At 46.3% G+C, this 18,321-nt stretch overlaps 1 protein-coding gene across 13 annotated transcripts in view; it reads left to right on the forward strand.

The window, feature by feature from the left end:
* The window catches only part of TRAK1 (trafficking kinesin protein 1), a 154,787-nt gene that overhangs the window by 73,733 nt on the left and 62,733 nt on the right, over positions 1–18,321 (forward strand). For all 13 annotated transcript variants that reach the window (XM_069560722.1, XM_069560726.1, XM_069560727.1 and 10 more), the window contains one exon: positions 7,772–7,966. Coding sequence is in view for 4 of the 13 variants with exons in the window: in XM_069560718.1 (XP_069416819.1) it covers positions 7,772–7,966 (195 nt within the window). In the remaining 9 variants the exon portion in view is untranslated. The remainder of the gene's footprint in view (positions 1–7,771; positions 7,967–18,321) is intronic.

Genomic DNA, 18,321 nt, shown 5'->3' on the forward strand with positions numbered 1-18,321 from the left:
CAGGAGGTGAACGCAGGATGGGGGCCCAGGAGAGGATCGGGGGTCCTGGCATCCAGTCCCAATACTGCTCAGCCACGAGACCTCGCCCTGTTTCCCGCACTTCCGGCAGGGCCTCAATGTCCCCTTCTGTAAGCAGAAAAGATGGCAGCAGCTGGATCAGCTCTGGGGCGGAGTCTGAGATGTGTCTGGTGAAAGCAGGGAGAGGACAGGTGTGTGCGAGGGACTAGGGCAGGGGAAGGACCTTGCCCTTTTGGACTGTTTGAATGTTGAGCCACATTTATCCATGTTTTTTTAAGAAAGCAAATTTAGTTAACTATAATCGCAAGGGACTGTCAACCTCAAATGTTGATGGGCAAGACCCTCTTGAAGGACTTGCTGTGGAAGCCAGCTCCCGGGTCCCAGCCTTGTAGCTCCTGGCGCAGGAGTCTGAGGTGGAGCCACAGAAGCATCTACGGAGCCCAGTACAGAAGCGCAGGGTGTGCAGTGTGCCGCTGCCTGCCCCAGGGCACCCCGGGCTCAGTTCTCAGGAGGGTCCCCCAGTTCTGCCGGAATGCCCACAAATAAGGGAAGGCAGAAGAAATGCTCCCGTGCAGGTTCCTTCCTTAGGGGATCCTCTCAGGGGGCCACAGAGAGCGGCAGCGAGTCGCGTGTGGATTAGAGTTGGAGGGACCGGCTGATGCCGTGTGCAGTGGGCTCGGCCCCTTCCTAGCCTCTTGAATTCCTCTTACAACCTTTGGACCCTGGTTTCCTGGTTTGCAAATGTGTTCCTGATCTTTACCCTGCACTGCCCGCTGGTTTCTGAAAGTAAGTGAAATGTAGGATTAGATACCAGTGGTTTGCATCGTTCAGCAAAATGTTTTCTGAGCCCTTGCTGGTTACCAGGCAGGGTTCTGGGTCAACAGTGGAGCATGTCAGCCCCCGGGGTGGCTCCTGGTGTGGGGGCCATGCACACCGGGTCTCACGTCTGTTACAGGCAGCTCTGGGATGTTCAGCCACCTCCTCAGCCTCCCTGTGTGCAGCGTCCTCTTCTATTAAATGAAGTGGTTGAGCCAGTAATTTTTAGTTCTAAAGGTCCCTCTGTAGTTAGTGAAACCACATCTTTCATGGCAGTCTAGGCAGTAATTACTAACACTGAGTTCCTTAGGTAAGGCTCTAAACTATGTAACCCCACGATAGAGAAGAACTTTCCAGAAGGATATATGACAGGTACCAGTTGCAAAGTCTCACGTATGTCCCCAACACCAGTATGGCCTGTGTGTGAGTCTCTGAGCCCATGCCCTTTATTCCCAGTAACTCAAGGAGAAGGCTTTGTTTCCAAGTCTGTGCAGAATGACTTGTGAGCAGCTCACTGGGTCAGCGGTCTCGGGAAAACTTTATAACACGGCTGTGGGTTTGCCATCACTGCTGAGATTAATGGGTGATGAGAGGGGCTTACTGCCCCTTCCAGAACCTCCTCAAACACAACCTGGGGTCATGTTTTTTGACTGTCACCTTTAGCGTAGCCTAGAACTTTCTCCCGAGGCCCATCGTGAGGCACCAGGATGGGAAGTACCTGCATGCAAACTGGAGGCACTCACACATGTTTGATCCGACTCTCAGGCATTTTACAGAATTCTAAACTATCGTCCCACATTTGATAATCAGGGCATCTCATGTGAAAAAAGCAGATCCCTGGCCTCTCAGAAGAACTTGGCATTTCCAGGTGCTAAGAGGCCTCCACCGTGGAGGAGGGATGCGCTGGGTGTGGTGGCCCAGAGACCTTTTGGGTAGAAAGAGAGCTTTTGTGCGACCTGATGCCTTTGTTCTGCAGATGGAGGGACAAAGACCCAGATAAACCACGAGGTGACTTTTGGGTGTCATGGCGCAGCTGGGGACAGGGCCGTGGCCGGGAGCCTGGTTTCCACACTCTTGGAGCAGCGCCTGCTGCACCCAGGGCCTCCGGTGCGGCCAGCAGGTGGCAGCCGTGGGCCTGCTGGCCGGCCTGCCTCGGGTCCTGGCTTTCCTCCTTCCTCCCATCCTGTGCCCTTCTGTTCCTCTCTTGCTTTGATTTTGCCAGACTTTTCTCCGGCCGGGCCTTTCCTCTTTGTCCAGCACTGTCCTCTCTGCCCCATTTTATCCTTGCCTCTCCCGCACACCTCTGTTTTCTTTAGGCTCTCTGGAGCCTGGGGGAGTGTTTAGGAGGCTGTCTTCCACTTCCTTGCAGCTTTCTGTTCTGGCCCCGGTGCTTCTGCTCCAGGGTATGGGCAGAAGGCCCAGAAACCCCTCTGGACCTTCCCTTCCCCTCCCATTTGGGGGCAGCCACCACTCAGAGTCTATAGCTGGTGTGCTTTCAGACATGCTGACTTTTTCTCAGGCCAGAGATCTGTATTTTTGCATGAGATTCTCTGATTTTTAAACATTGGACACTAATTTAGAGCCACAATCTGTCCTGTAAAATATTGGCATCCCCTGGGGTCCCTAGTAGGTTTGATGAACCTGGCATGTGACCCATGGTGATGGTGGCTTAGTCGCTAAGTTGTGTCTGATTCTTTGAGACCCTGTGAACTGTAGCCCACCAGGCTCCTCTGTCCATGGGATTTTCCACACAAGGATACTGGAGTGGGTTGCCATTTCCTCATCCAGGGGATCTTCCCAACCCAGGGATCAAACCCATGTCCTCTGCACCTCCAGCATTGGCAGGCGGATTTGTTGCCATGAGCCACCAGGGAAGCTTTGCATCAGTACAAGTGCTTAGAAGGAGGTGCCTCCTTCTAGCCCCTCTCTGAGGGTATGGATCTAACCCAAGCCAGGTGTAGAGTGGACACAGCTGAACGTGTAGCCCCTGCCGTCAGGACCCTCTCCCACCTTCCACAGCCCTCATCCTTGGGCAGGAGGATCCACTTCAAACCTTATGCTGTGGAGAAACCTAGGAAGGGTCATAGTTCTGAAGAGGTGAAGAGCACTCTCACGTTCTGCTCCCAGAAAAAGAGTTAGTCACTCAGTCAGGTCTGACTCTTTAGGACCCCTTGGAGTGTAGCGCACCAGGCAGGTGGTGCTCTAAGAATGGTGGGCGTTAGATCAGATCAGTGTCTGCTGAGTGGTTGAGGGGACATTCGTTTCCCCATGGGACTTTACTCCTTGCTGATTAAGACCTTGGGTGATACAGAGTGAGCTTAAAAAGACCTTGGCGCTACAGGGCTCCACCTCCCCCATGCTGAAGGCTAGACATGCCACCCATTGCCGATTCTCCTCCCTTTGTTCCATGATTCATGCAGTGCTTCCTGAGTACTTCCTGTTGCCGACTGTGATGCTGATGCTGAGGGTTGGATTGGATGTTAAGGGGGTAATTCAGAGCTCCTCCTGAGGGCCTCACTGATAGTCGAGGAGAGACTTAGAAAATGCGTGTAACATTGTCCTGAAATAATCTAAATACATAGCCAGAGGCGAGAGGTCAAGGGAAGCCTGATATGAGGTGACATTTGAGTGATATTTTGGGATGGAGTTTGCTGGCAGGGACGGGCCTTCCAGATAGCTAGAGCAGCTGGTGTCAAAACCAATATTTGTGTAAAAATGTGTTTGGAGAATGGTGAAAAGTCAATGTGGCTTCACAAGGGATACTGGAGAAGTGACATTAATAAGGTAGATGTGTGTTTCTTTCTCTCTTGAAAATCCAGATGGAAGATGGCCCAGGAGTGCTCCCCTCCAGCTTGTCCCTGGCGCCCAGGGTTGCCCTGGTGACCCCCTAGGTTCTGCCTTTACTTTCACAGTTGAAGGTGACTCCAGTACCGGCCCCATCTCTGCATTTGGGCAGTTGGATAGGGTCTGACTTGGAAGTGCTGTTTACATTCTGTTAACCAGGCATATAGGCAGACCTCACTGCAAGGAGGAGAAGGCAATGGCAACCCACTCCAGTACTCTTGCCTGGAAAATCCCATGGGCGGAGGAACCTGATAGGCTGCAGTCTATGGGGTTGGGAAGAGTCGGACACAACTGAGTGAATTCACTTTCACTTTTCACTTTCATGCATTGGAAAAGGCAATGGCAACCCACTCCAGTGTTCTTGCCTGGAGAATCCCAGGGACAGGAGAGCCTGGTGGGCTGCTGTCTCTGGGGTCGCACAGAGTCGGACACGACTGAAGCGACTTAGCAGCAGCAGCAGCAGCACTGAAAGGAAAGCTGGAAACTGTAGTTTTTAGCTGTGTGGCTGTGTGCCCATCCATACCTTGGAGGTTACATTCCTGCAAGAAAGAAGCAGAAATCTGATACTGGGAAGGAGTCAGTAGCCTCCGCCCTCGGAAGGTATGGGCTGAATCATGCAGTACTTTGTAGGGAGGGGGGAGGTTTTTAAAGCAGAGCAGTACTGTGATTTAAAAAGTATCTTTCATAGGACTTCCCTGTCGGTCCAGTAGTTAAGAGTCCACACTTCCAGTGCAGGGGACGCAGGTTCGATCCCTGGTCGGGGAACTAGATCCCACCTGCCACACGACATGGCCAAGAAAAAAAAGAGAAAATGTGTCTGTCACAGATGGGGCCAGCAAGCATAGGGCTGCTGTGACTGATGAAGGGAAGGATGTTGAGGGTGAGTCCACTCGACTGCCTGGATAAACCTGGCCTTTGGATGGTTTGACCAGCTGAGGGTCAGTGGCTGCCAGGCTGCTGTTCCTGTAGATCTTCCAGAATCCACAGATGGACCTGCCAGGGTCTGGATTCAATCAGGAAGTTGATGTCCTCCATCTGAGACTTCCCCAGGACTGCATATTGTAGCTCGTTTTTTTATCATTTATTTTTAATTGGAGTATAATTGCTTTACAATGTTGTGTTCGTTTCTGCTCTACAACAGCATGAATCAGACATGTGTATATGTATATCCCCTCCCTGCTGAGTGTCCCTCCCACCCTTCTTATCGCTGGTTAATAGTGTGGTTGGAGCTGCGGAGAAATGAGGACTGTAGAGAGCTTGATGTTTCCTTTCCTCCAGGCGGGGCCAGCAGCACCCTTTTGCACATTGACCTTTAGTCAGCACCACGGGGCTTCCTCATGGGGCTCCCCTGGTAGCTCAATGATAAAGAATCTGCCTTCAGTTCAGGAGATGCGGGCTCAATCCCTGGGCCGGGAAGATCCCCTGGAGGAGGAAATGGCAACCCGCTCCAGTATCCTTGCCTGAAAAATCCCCTGGACAGAGGAGCCTGGTGGGCTGCAACCCAAAGGGTCTTGAAGAACTGTACACGACTGTGTGACTAAGCACACAGTCACACCAGCACCAAGAGAGAGGGCAGTCCTGTTGACAAGCTGCTTCAATTCCTGGCTCTCCTTCCTGCACTGTGTTCGGGAAAATCATCCTGACACTTCCTTGATTTGTCAGTGTGTCGAGCTGAACACCTCTACCTAACATGCTTGTGAAATCTTTACCTGTTTAGAACAAAAACTTCCTGTTGAGAAGAGCCTGGGAACCCTCCAGCATTTGTAGTGCACCTGCTGGGAGAGGGGAGGCAGATGGGAGAAGGAAGGATATAGTTTACAGTCAGATGGCTGAGGCTTCTCACACACGATCTGCTGCTTATTTAACTGTGCGACCTTGACCTACAAGGTACTCCACGGCGTCTGTGAATCTGCTTTCTCACATATAAGTCAAAGCAAGTATTACCTACATCTCAGGTTGCTGGGAGGACGCGCTGAAGGCTCCTGGCTGGGTGCTTGGCACTGTGAAAGCATTCCTGGGGAATTCTCGAAGGCTCTCATGTTTACACAACCTGGGGCCTCAGATGTGTCTTTTCCACGTGGCAGAGGTGGTGTCTCCCTTCTTGGGAGGTTCTTGGGGCACCTGGCCCTGCACCCAAGGTCATAGAGATCTCCCTGGGTGGTCTTTATCATCCCTTCCTAATTCTCTGGGCCTGCCGGGCAGCTATGAGACTTGCTGAAGTTTATGTGGCAAGTCACATTACGGAAAAGTCAAATATACAGAATGTTTTTCTTTTTGGCACAGCCTCACCTCTGATACTTTATCTCCTGGTCATCATATGCTTTAAGGAAAACGATACCTCTTGGGCATGAGGACCCACACTGTAAATATGTTGACCTTCAGCCCTGAGAACGTGGAAGGACAGGGGAGTCTCAGTGTCCGAGCAGCTGCCAGTGTGCTCACAAGTGACCCAGCATTCTTAGAAGGGATTTTATTTTTATTTCTTGGAGTCCGTTGCCTTGCCCACCACCAAGTGGCAGTGACACCAGAAGATTCTAGCCCCTTGTGTGGGGACATCGTGCAGGAATGTGTTGGTACCTTGCCCATCCTCCTGCGGCCAGGCTGGCTCAACATTTGTGCAGCAGGTCTGTGTTTAGTCAAGAGCTGCCATCGGTCAGGTGTCAGCCCTCCTTGACCCCGAATCCCCTCAGCTAGATGGTGGTCATTTTATGGCTCTGAGGCCTCCCCTGGAGATGAGGTTGGTGGGAACTTACTCCCCACTTGATTGCAAGACAGAGAAGTATTTCCTTAGTTAGGAGCCCATCTGGGGCTTTTAGTGGGTGTTTTGTCACTAGTGGGAGATGGTAAAGAAATATGAGACATCTGCCTTGAGGGTGGGCTGTTGACTGTGGGGGGAAGGGAAGGAACATCACTCAGTTCTCCGCAGACCTTTGCAGAGTGGCGGAGCAGCTCCGGCCTGGTGGGGGCTGGCTGAAATGCCAAGTGTGCTAGCCGTGACATTTCCCACATGAGGCAGAGAATCCAGAACATTCAAGTGTTCCCTCTCCAGTCCCCAGAGCTCCAAGTGAAATTCGAAATGTCTTTACTTTCCACTTATAACTCTTTCCTCAGCACTTGAAACACCATGCTGACTTTTCGAGTCATAATGTCTTTCTACAGTGAAGCTTTGCATGTTGACTTTAGTAAGAAGGGGTAAGCAGGGGACGGTGGGAGATTTGAGGGGCTAGCAAGCGCCTTCCATGGGTTTCTGCCCAAGAAGGGTGAAGTTGCCCACTGAACACTCTTTGTTTACCTATGCCTTTTTTCTTATGTGGCCTTCCTGTTAAACAAGAAGATGCTATGTCTGTGGTGTAACCTTTCTTCTGGGCACAGGTGTCCACATTCTTCCTGAAGAAGACAGATTAATTCAGCTTGGTGAGCTCAAAACACCATCCTGTCGAGGAGGAGATGGTATTCAAACTGGGCCTTGACGGAGGGGTACCTGTTGGTTTAGTGGCTGGAATCCCCATGAGAATATGAGAATTACAGAGGCAAGACCGTGGATGTTGTGTTTATGTCGTGTCTCCTGTGACTGTGGGACTCAGGATATAGTTGGATGATGATGGATGGATGGAAGGAAGGAAATATCGGAGGATAAACAGGTGAATGAATGAATTAAATGAAGGCCAAAATCTTACCTATGTGGGGACATGGCTTGAATGGTAAAATAGTGGCAGGAGGGAATCTGGCATGTTGCTGAACTTATAACTGGTTTGACCTAAGTATAGGGTGATTGAGAGAGAATGACCAGAGAAAGGGTTGGGAAGAAAGCCCAAATGACGAAGGCACGAGAATTTTGGCTTTACTTCACAGAAAGTGGGCAGCTAAATAGCAGGAGCTATTTCAGGTAGGTCTGGCAACAAACATGCCTTACTCTAAGTTTCAAGAGTAGCATTTAAATTGGAAAAAGGTCTCTGACATGGCCCGATCTGGCCTCTCCATGCTGCCCGTAAGTAGCACAAGACTCTGGCTACAAGTGCCAGGGTTAGGTCACTAGCGGCAGCAAGGCCACCACCAGATCCTGGCTCTCATCTGTCCATCTTCTTCCCTCCAGACGTGTGCAACAGCACCGACCTTCCGGAAGTCGAGATCATCAGCCTGCTGGAGGAGCAGCTGCCCCATTACAAGCTAAGAGCCGACACCATCTACGGTTATGACCACGACGACTGGCTTCACACCCCCCTCATTTCTCCAGATGTCAACATTGACCTCACGACCGAGCAGATTGAGGAGACGCTGAAGTACTTCCGTGAGTGACTCCCCTTTCCTGGAAGGCCCTGTCCTCCGCGCTTAGCCACGGGCACACACGTGTGCGTGTCCCGGCTGCTGTGTCTTCTAGCCTGCTCTATGTGGAAAGTACGTGAAGAAATGTGGCTGTGGGATTTAGCCCCATAAAAGCCCTCACTTGACGTTGAGTCTTCTGGAGAGAAAGGAGTAGTGGGAACAAGTATGAGTTTTCATTTGAACCAGCTTTCTCTTAACCATGCAGAAGGTTAGAAGATGCTCCCATTTCCCTCCAGAAGTACCATGTGAGTCCTTAGCAGCTTGTATTGGGGAGGAGTTTATCTGCACTTAAAACCCAAAGTATTGGAAACCTCAAGACTGCTCAGTGTTTATAAGATATAACACGACATGCCAAGGCTCCTGATTTGCGCGTGAAAGTCCACTCAGCTGGTTAGTCGGGAGAGGCAAGATGTTGCTGCAGCAGCAGACTGGTCCTGCGGGGGCTACAGAGCTGACACCTGGTAGGGTGAGCAGTATACTAGGTGGGACTTCTTTCGGTGTGTTTGTGATAACAAGGGCGTGAAACCTGATTTTGCAGACTTGAAAAATATACAGTGATTTAAAAAATTCACACCAATGATATTTTTTTCTTTTTAAACTGATGTATAGTTGATTTACAACGTACCAGTAATATTTCTGGTGTTCATTCAAGAGGTAGTTTTGATGTAATTTTTCTCTTTAGAAATTCATGGCAGCTTTGTAAGATTGGTAAGACCAGTTCTCTTTTGTTTTGACACTCTTGACTTAAAACTCAAGTTGATTTGAACCTAGTCTAAATTAGTGATACGTATCCATGTATCATCATATCACCTTTAAAATAAAAAAAAAACACACAACAATCCTGTTTCTATTTAGCAATAACTAGGTTCACAAGCAGCTTATTGTGCTTCTGTAAAGTTTTCTGTAATTATTTTCTCTAATACAAACCAATTTCCAATATTCTTGAACTCATGAAATCATTAATAATTAACAAGTGAGAACTTGTAAGTTTCTCCTTTAGCATGTATCTGGGCTGTTTTCATGTTTATCTACTAGATATTAATAAGAAAGGAATTTTGTTTAAATTGGCCTGTGTTTTAATACTTAGTGTAAATCCTGCAGTCTCTTTGTGAGCACTGCAGATAATCAGTTTCGATAGGAGTAAAAATAGAATAATCCACACCAGGGCAGTATGAAGTACATTAGACTTGAACTAAGTCCAAGTTGATGCTTTAGAACTTCTAGTATATCTTGTAGCCTAGAGGAGGCCCGTTACAAGTCACTTTTGTTTACTCATAGTACGTGTACACCCAAGGAGACGTGGTATTGTATGGAAAACCTTGTCCTTGGGTGACCTCTCAGGTAGGTTTCATATTTGTTTCCGTCATTCTGCTTCACAGTAGAATTATTTTTCTAGAAATCCCTGCCTGTTACTTACTCTTCTTTAACAGACTCTCCTATGATTTTCTAGGATCCTGCTTGGCCATTTCTGCTGAGGGAGGCTCCTAGGTCCCTCACATACACACTGATTAATCACTTACAATCACAGTGTGGTTGGAACACCACCCAAGGGTAACACTTCACTGTTGTCAGAGACCTTTCATAGGAATGGCCTCTTCTCATCCCTGTAAAATGGCTATAGTTTGTTTGGGCCAGGCTGATTTTATTATCAAGGAAATTCAAGTGTGAAAGGCTCATTGTATTTATTCAATAGCACTGATCTATAGCTTCTAAAATTCTTTTCAGTAGACTTGAACAGACATTGTGACTTGTTATTATTTGTTTTACTTCTAGTGATATATGTAAAGGAGAGAGAGGAAAAAGCATCCTGGTGGAGTCTGGCAGTACATAACACAAATTATAATAAAACTACAAGAACTGAAAATATATGTTGACCAGATATTCTGAAAATTTTTAGAGCATGGTTGCATCTAAGTCTTACTTTAACTCTACATTTTCTTCTGTGGTACATGTGATGAGGGTAAAGTGGGTCTTTGCTAAATATCAGTTAATTGAATGATCAAGCATTAACTTTTATTTTTTTATTTTTTATTTATTTTTATTTATTTTTAATTTTAAAATCTTTAATTCTTACATGCATTCCCAAAAAGCATTAACTTTTAAATACAGCGCCAATAGAGCAGGGCTTTCAAACTGAGGTCCTAGATCTTCCCAACCCAGGGATCGAACCCAGGTCTCTTGCATTGCTGGCAGATTCTTTACTGTCTGAGCCACCAGGGAAGCCCAAGGTCCTAGAACTACCCTCCAAGGGATCTATAGAGAGAAATTGGGGATTCTTTTCACTTGTAAAGGGAAAAAAAAATGCATCCTTAATTTCGTAAACGTCTAACTGAAATGCAGCATTTACTTTCATTATAAACATGGAAAACAAAACACAGTGGTATTACTAAGACCTGTGACTTAGTCACCAGTAGAAATCACGGATATTTTCATGTCATGCTACAGAAGAAGCAGATATGGAAGAAATAAGATCTTTACTCATCTCTGCTTTGAAATTACTTTCGTTTTTAGATGTGCTGATCTTGTTGTTTAATGTGCATTGATAAAGAAGCACTTTCATCACAGACCTTTTCTTGAAGTTTTAATAACTGCATTATAATACAGTCGCTTCTTTATAGTCCTTTGTATCTTTTGTCTTCAAATCTTTCTGCTGAGGAGGGGTCTGTGAGCCTTGCTGAGCCAGAGGTCCGTGGAAGCACAGGTTAGGAGCCCTGCTCTGTACTTGGCGTCCTTTCTGGATTTCATCTGTGTGTTTACATGTGTAACCCAGGAGATGCCATGGTTCACACCACTGTGACTCACCCGTGTGTTTTTCTTTGTTTTTTTTTTTTAATTTTATTTTATTTTTAATTGGAGGATAATTACTTTACAATATTGAGATGGTTTCTACCATCACCAGTGTGTGAAGTCAACTGTGAGGTGTGTGGGAAGAGAACATAAACCATCCCTTCATTTTATTTTTTTTTTAAATTTTTTTGAAAGTAGAGATGTCCTGTCATTTTAGATTTATTTTCTGCATCAGTCAGGGCAGTGGGTGGGAATCAGGGTAAGGGGTTCTCCAGGGGGTTCTGATACACTCCCCAGGTGAGACTCCCTGGGTAATAGGCTCACCTACACCACTGCTTCAGAGATCAGAGTGGACACCTTGGGTGTCTGAAGGTGGGCTAACACTGATCTCTTTTGCCCACATGTCATCCCTCAAAGGAGACAAGCAATGCTTCGTGTTTTAAATCTGGCCCTTGCCTGGCTTGTTAAGGAGGGGCAAGAAGGCTTTGGGTATCCACCTTTACCTGGTGGTAGAATGATCTTTTCAGATAGATTTCAACAGTCCATTGGATGTTTACCCGTGCAGAGTCTGAGAGACACAAAGTGAAAACGACCTACATAGCAAATGAACCCATAAATGTGGGACAGTTAAGATTTGATGGTCCAGCAAGAAGAAAGGATAGTCTTACTAGTGTGCCACGCACAGTTTTTTAATGCTTTTCAGATATCTCAGTTACTTCCCACAGTGACCACAATAAAAAACTCCCGCTGTCCCTCATGCTACTGATGAGGACACTGAGGCTCAGGGAAGTTAAGTTTGCTCCAAATCACATAGCTAGTAAGGTGGGGTCCTTTTTTCCCCATTTTATTTATTTTTTAATCAAAGGATAATTGCTTTACAGAATTTTGTTGTTTTCTGTCAAATATCAACAGGAATCAGTCGCAGGTATACATGTGTCATGATGGGATTCTGAGTTTCCAACCTGGATTGTCTGGTCTAACTTTATGTCTTAATTAATGATTCTCTCAGAGAAGCTAAGTAAGAAAAAAATTCAGTTTAAGAATAAAGTTCATTTAGTAAACATGAAAAATGCGAACCCTGTTTTAGAATATGTCAGTAGCTTATTTTGTTCATAAAAATGTGTCTGATATATTCAAAATTGATTTTTTTTTTTTCAAAAGGTCATTGTCCCAAGTGACACTTAGCCTGATGTAGCTTAGTTTCAAGATGAGGTTTCCTACTTACCTGCAGTTTTCTCCCCTGCATCCTGTGGTCTGTAGGTCATGCTTCCTGAATTCAGGTGGAAATGACTGTGTGCTATAGATTTTTCTAGTCACAAAGTAATCGGTGGACACCCGCCATGAGGACTGCTGTGTTGGTGTGTGGATAGCTGTGGCTCCTTCTGCTTCCTTTCCCTAGGTCCATGTTTTTGGTAACTTTTTGGTTAAAGAGCATTTGTCAGAAACGAAATCTGTCTGTGTCTCAAGTGCAAATGATCTGCTGACGACTTCAACAGAACAGTCCTTTCCCTAAGAAGAGAAGTATTGTTAGTAGCTCGGTCGTGTCCAACTCTTGGCAACCCCATGGACTGTAGCCCACCAAGTTCCTCTGTCCATGGGATTCTCCAGACAAGAACACTGGAGTGGGTAGCCATTCCCTTTTCCAGGGGATTTTCTTGATCCAGGGATTGATCCCAGGTCTCCTGCATTTCAGGCAGATTCTTTACCATCTGAGCAACCAGGGAAGTGCCAAGAAGAGGTTGTAAAGCAGATGAGAGTTTCAAGACATCACCTCATTTTATGCTTTTGCCATAAAGTACTATTAATGAATCAGTCAACAAGTATTTATTGAATGACTAGTATATACCTGTAATCTTTTGTGAGCTTGACTTTGTTTGAGTTCAAGTTGATGTTTTCTGGCTAGGGAAGTGAAAACATCTGATTACTGATTTTCTTTCACTGCCTAACCTAGGACTTTGCACCGGGTGGGGCCGACACAGGATGCTCTCAAGGCCCTTGGCTGGCATGCTGTACTGAGTTGTCTACCTTGCTTGTGTGGAAGGAGTGGATGGGGTCTGGGCAACTGCAGTTAATCCAGCTCCCCATCCCATTTTAATTTTGTAAAATTTAATTTAAACAACAACAACAAAGAATCAAAGGCCATTCATCTAGACCAACTGTTATTGTACAGCCATGTCTGCTTCACGTTTATTTATTTATTTATTTATTTGCTTTTTTTTTTGTTTGCTTCATGTTTAAAAAGGCTGAAGTCCGCCTAGCACCTTGCATGCTATAGGTACTTAACAAGTGCTAATTAAATAAGAACATGCAAAAGTATCTTTTAAGTTAAAAAACAAGTTTTTCTCCCTCTTTTTTTTTTGCAAAGACAAAGCAAAATTACAAACAATGTATAGTATAGCAAGATCACTTTGTTGCCACTTTCCAGAGACTGCCTTCATCTAACTCAAATCCTAAATGAAGTGAAGTGAAAGACAGGAAAGTTGCTTAGTCCTGTAGGACTCTATGCAAGTCTACGCAAGTCGCTCAGTCCTATACGACTCTTTGCAACTCCATGGACTGTAGCCCACCAGGCTCCTCTGTCTGTGGGATTCTCCAGGCAAGAATACTGGAGTGAGTAGCCATTCCCTTCTCAACCCAGGGATCTTCCCAACCTAGGGATCGAACCCAGGTCTCCCACATTGCAGGTGGATTCTTTACCATCTGAGCCACCAGGGAAGCCCAAAATGATCAGTGAAGCAAAAGTAAAGACTCTACAGTATGCACTGAGCCTGTGCAAACTGAATTAGATTACACACAATGCTGACCTTCTAAAGGCAGGGATCACAAGTTATATGAGGTGTGACCTAAGAGACAACATGGTGCGTTTGTGTTTGTGTGTGTAGCAGGGGTGCGTGGGGAGCACTGACCTTGTGGTGGGTGGGGTTGAGAGAGGGAAGGAAAGATGAATGATGGGTGTCGGAGAAGGCTGTACAGAGGATGCAGAAGGGATCTAATGGCTGGGGAAACATTTCATTATCCTTTGCTAACAAATAACACTAAAATGTATACGTTATAGTATACTTATAAACACTTGCCTTGAGTTTTCTCATGTAAATGCTATCATACTAGTTGTGTCCTTTCTGTCATTCTCAAGACCTCAGGCCATTTTGTTTGCAGGTGAGGACCTGAGGGAGCCCTGGAACTGTGCCTTCTCCCCTCTTACGCTCACTCCTCATGTGAGGCAGGTTCTTCCTTGGGCCCATTTTCATCGCTTTTTCGCAGAAGTCTGCAGGTGGACTTCTGCAGACAGAGAAGCTCTGGCTGCACAGTCACTTCCCATGTGTCAGCGACACACAGTCAAGGCCCCCCACCATCCCCTGCCATCCTCATCCCCAGGTGTGGGCCAGGGTGTCAGGCATCGGTGCAGAGGGGGAATAGAAAATGCTTATCTCTGAAGGTCCAGAGCAGCCACACCCATACCACACCAGGTGCCGACGGTATCAGGAACCCCAGGATCTGGCGAGCAAGGCAGCTGGGTGCTCATACCAGGAGACAGATGACTGTGACCTTAGGCCTGCTTTGTCACCTGGCAACTGCCAGCTTCCACTCTTTCTCAACAATCCAGATTCCAGTGTTGGTGGGTCTTTGCTTTTTTTTTTAAGAACAAAAATGGTTGGCAAGCAATCCTGTACGGATTGACTGTTTTCCTTTGCAAGGGAATCCAGCATGTCTAACACAAAGCTGGAACAGACTCAGGTGGGAAATTGACATGACAGCTCAGCTTGTTAGCCCATCTGCACCCCCCTCCCCACCAGTGATGGGCTCAGGCCTAGTGATTCTGGGTTATGGTTTGTGTTCTGCGCTTCTGATTTATGTTTTGAACCCTGGAACATCTGCTACGTGACCTGCTGGTCCAGGAATGAGATGCTCCATGCAGCCCTCCCAGGGTGCAGGAAGCAAATTGGGAACCCCAGCAACACATCAGAACTCTGTTTCTTCTCTGTGCCCTCCTCAGGTGCGTGAGTGATTTTAATGAGGGCTTCCAAGCTGGGGTGCTCTTTGTCTCTGGAGAGCTTTGTTGGGTGCTGTCTGCTGCCTCTGTTCTGTCCCCATCTTCTCCCTGGAGGTGGCATGGGTGCCTGCTTTTCCTGTGTCTGAAATGAGGTGGAGATGGTTTGGGAGGGGGTAGTTGACAGCAAGCTGTTCGTTAGCAGCCTGCCTTCTGCCGTGGGAGCTCGGTGACTGGCAATGGCAGTGTTTTTAAAAAATAAAGATCAGAAAGAAAACTCTGCAAAAGCATCCTGTTAGTTAATTTTCCACAGCCGGTGGAGGGAAGGCCTGCTTGTCAGCCTGTATTTCATGCGAGTGCCCCTGACGCCGTCAAGAATGGAGGATTAGGAAGCCCTCCCCTCTTCTGTCCTGGCTGCCCTGGGATGCAGGTAGAAGGCTTGTAGTACTTCCTGAAGGGAGGAAAGCTCTGGAGACCAGGGGCATGTTGCAGAGGAGGATTGGGGCCCTGAGTGGTTCTGCTTCCAGCCAGAGGGAGGAGCACAGGGAGCCACCCTTCTCCCACCTGCTTGTCCGGCTGGCCACTCGGGGGCCCTGGTGTGGCCTGTGCTCATCATCTGGGGTGTGGAGGAAGGTGGCATGTGGCATGTAACATCTGAGACACTTCAAAGCAAACCCATAACTGCATCAGTTGTAATTTAATCCAAAATTGTTAGCACGTATTCATTTTTTAAATGTGTGAATAATTTATTTTCAATTCTTATTGCATACATATGTATGCATATGAGTATATAAAATTATGTATGTGTATGTGAATTACTACACAGCTAATAGTTTAAAACTTAGAAATTTTATTATATTCTTTTAATCATTTAAGTTGGCCGCCTGATAGGAAGAGTCAACTCATTGGAAAAGACCCAGATGCTGGGAAAGATTGAGGCCAGGAGGAGAAGGGGGCAACAAAGGATGAGATGGTTGGATAGCATCACTGACTCAGTGGATATGAATTTGAGCAAATTCCAGGAGATGGTGAAGGGCATGGAAGCCTGGCATGCTACAGTCCACGGGGTCACAAAAGAGTCAGACGAGACTTTGCAACTGAACAGCAAACATTTGTTCGATTAGGACTTCTCTCGTAATTAGAGTCTTCTTAATTTGGCGTGCCTAGTCCATTAGATTCTCCTAAATGCTTACGAAAGAGGATACACAACTAACTTTGCAGCTCAGGAGCTGATCCTCCTCCTACCTGGGGGTAGTCGTGGCCACAGCATCAAGTTTTCCTATTCTGTTACCTGCCTCCTCATTCCATATCCGGTTGGCTTATTCATAGCCACCCTACTTGGAATGATGTTCATGCAGTGCTTTATGAAAAATATTAGTGACAGAAATAGAACAGTCACACACACCTACCCTCCCTTGCTCAAGAAAAATTAAAAAAACCTCCCTATTATATTCCACTTTCCTTTTTATGTCAGTTGCCTGATTCACTTGGTTGCCCTTTTTGTTTTCATGTTCATTGATATTCATGGTCTTGACAACCTTTAACTGTTATTGATTGTATTTTCTTTTTGATGTTAGAATTATCACAAGCTGGCAATGTGATGTCCTTTCAAGTGGGCTCTGACGCCTGATCACTGCTACCCCAGACCTTTTGGAGCGGTTGTTTACTTTTGTGCAACATGCTATTGCGGGCCTGTCTTGATTTTTCCTGCTCCAAGACATGGGATCAACAACTCTCCAAGAAGCCCTGTTAAAGTTGGCATCAGAAGGCTGCTCTGCTGAGGATGGGTAGAGAAATATCCCTTTAATTCCAACCCCCTTTTTTCTTTCAAATTTTATTTGTAAATACTCCTTCAGTGTTTTCTCAGTTATTGACAGAAAAAGTTTTGGAGGTGGTTGGTGCTTGGTTTGTATTCAGTTGTTCTTGGTTTTTGCTGAGTGATCCTGGTCAAATGACTTCAGCTCTCTGAGCCCCCTTCCCTCGTCTGCCCAGCAAGAGGGGTCTTAAGTGAGTGAGCGGTGAGGGCCTGAGGCCTGATGTGCAGTCAGCACTCCTTAAATAGTGTTGAGTGAGTGGACAGGGGCTTCTCTCAGGCTGCTTCTGGGACCTGTCCCGATTCCTGATCCGGGGGTGGGTCAGGAAGATCCCTGGAGAAGGAAATGACAACCCACTCCAGTATTAGTGCATGAGAAATCCCATGGACAGAGGTGCCTGGCAGTCTACAGTCCAGAGTCGCAAAGAGTCGGACGCCACTGAGCATGCACGCACACCTGGATTTTAACCTTGGGACCATCTCTGCAGAGTTGTGAATGAATTACTTTATCCTTTGGAGCCTATCACACGGCAATTTTGATATAGATGTTCAATTTAAAACTTGTTCAAGACAAAAAAAAACTTGCTCAAGGCCCATAAAATTCACCCATAAATGATACTGTTTCTTTACTCATTTCTTTCTTTTGCATTTTCTTAAAAAGTAAATTAGATGTATACAATCTTTGGATTTGATAAAAGTCACGTTCAGTGATATGTTGCTATTTAGAAATGGCACCTTCCCACCCCTAGATTACCAATCCTGCTCATTACTGTGAACTCCAGACCTTTTATTATGCTGGGACAAAGCTAATAAATCACATTTCTACCTCATTTCCCTAACTATAGCTTAGAAAATTGTGCTATCTTTTTAATTGCTCGTACTGGCTTGTTTCCTTTTTTAAAGAATTAGAGTGATGAAGATGATTGCAACTAACATTGGTTGCAGACTCACGTTGTCCCAGGCACTGTGCTGAGTGCTCTCCCGTGCATTAATTAATGCCTCACCCTGTCTGTGCGACAGATATTATAGTCACGCCATTTAGCAGGTAAGACTCAGGTGTCTAAGAAGGTCACAGATGGCAAATGAGGAGCCTGAACCAAACTTCAGGCCGTCCAACTCCAAAAGCCCTTGTTCTGAGCTATGATATTAAACTGCCTGCCATTAGTAGTCCATCCATCTATGTATCCATCCATCTATCTATCCATTATTTTTTGCTTCTGTGGTGATATGGTATATAAATAAAATATTTTAAAAATTCATAGCACTGTGAGGTAACTGTGCCAAGTCTTTGTTGAAGAGTGTTAGTCGCTCAGTCACGTGCAACTGTTTGCGACCCCATAGACTGTAGCCCTCCAGGTTCCTCTGTCCGTGGAATTTTCAAGGCAAGAATACTGGAGTGGATTGCCATTCCCTTCTGCAGAGGATCTTTCCAACCCAGGGATCAAACCCAAGTCTCCTGCTTAAGCCTTTGTTGAAGAGGTTTCTAACTGCACCTGACTTTTCTGTGATGCTTTGTGGAGTTTCCATTCTTTGCACCTTTATCCTGTCTTCATTTTGAAAGTTCATACTAGACCTCACCCCCTGTACTGGATTGAACCTGTTAAACATGCTGATTTTGAGGAAACTGTTAACTGTCCATCAGTTTATTTATGAGACCTATAATCATCTTTCAGAACCACCTTAGGGAACTTTAAACAAACAGAAACCTCAGAAAACCTTAGGACACCAGCCT

This window comes from Ovis canadensis, chromosome 19 (genome assembly GCF_042477335.2).
Source record: "Ovis canadensis isolate MfBH-ARS-UI-01 breed Bighorn chromosome 19, ARS-UI_OviCan_v2, whole genome shotgun sequence".
NCBI classification, from domain to species: Eukaryota; Metazoa; Chordata; class Mammalia; order Artiodactyla; family Bovidae; genus Ovis; species Ovis canadensis.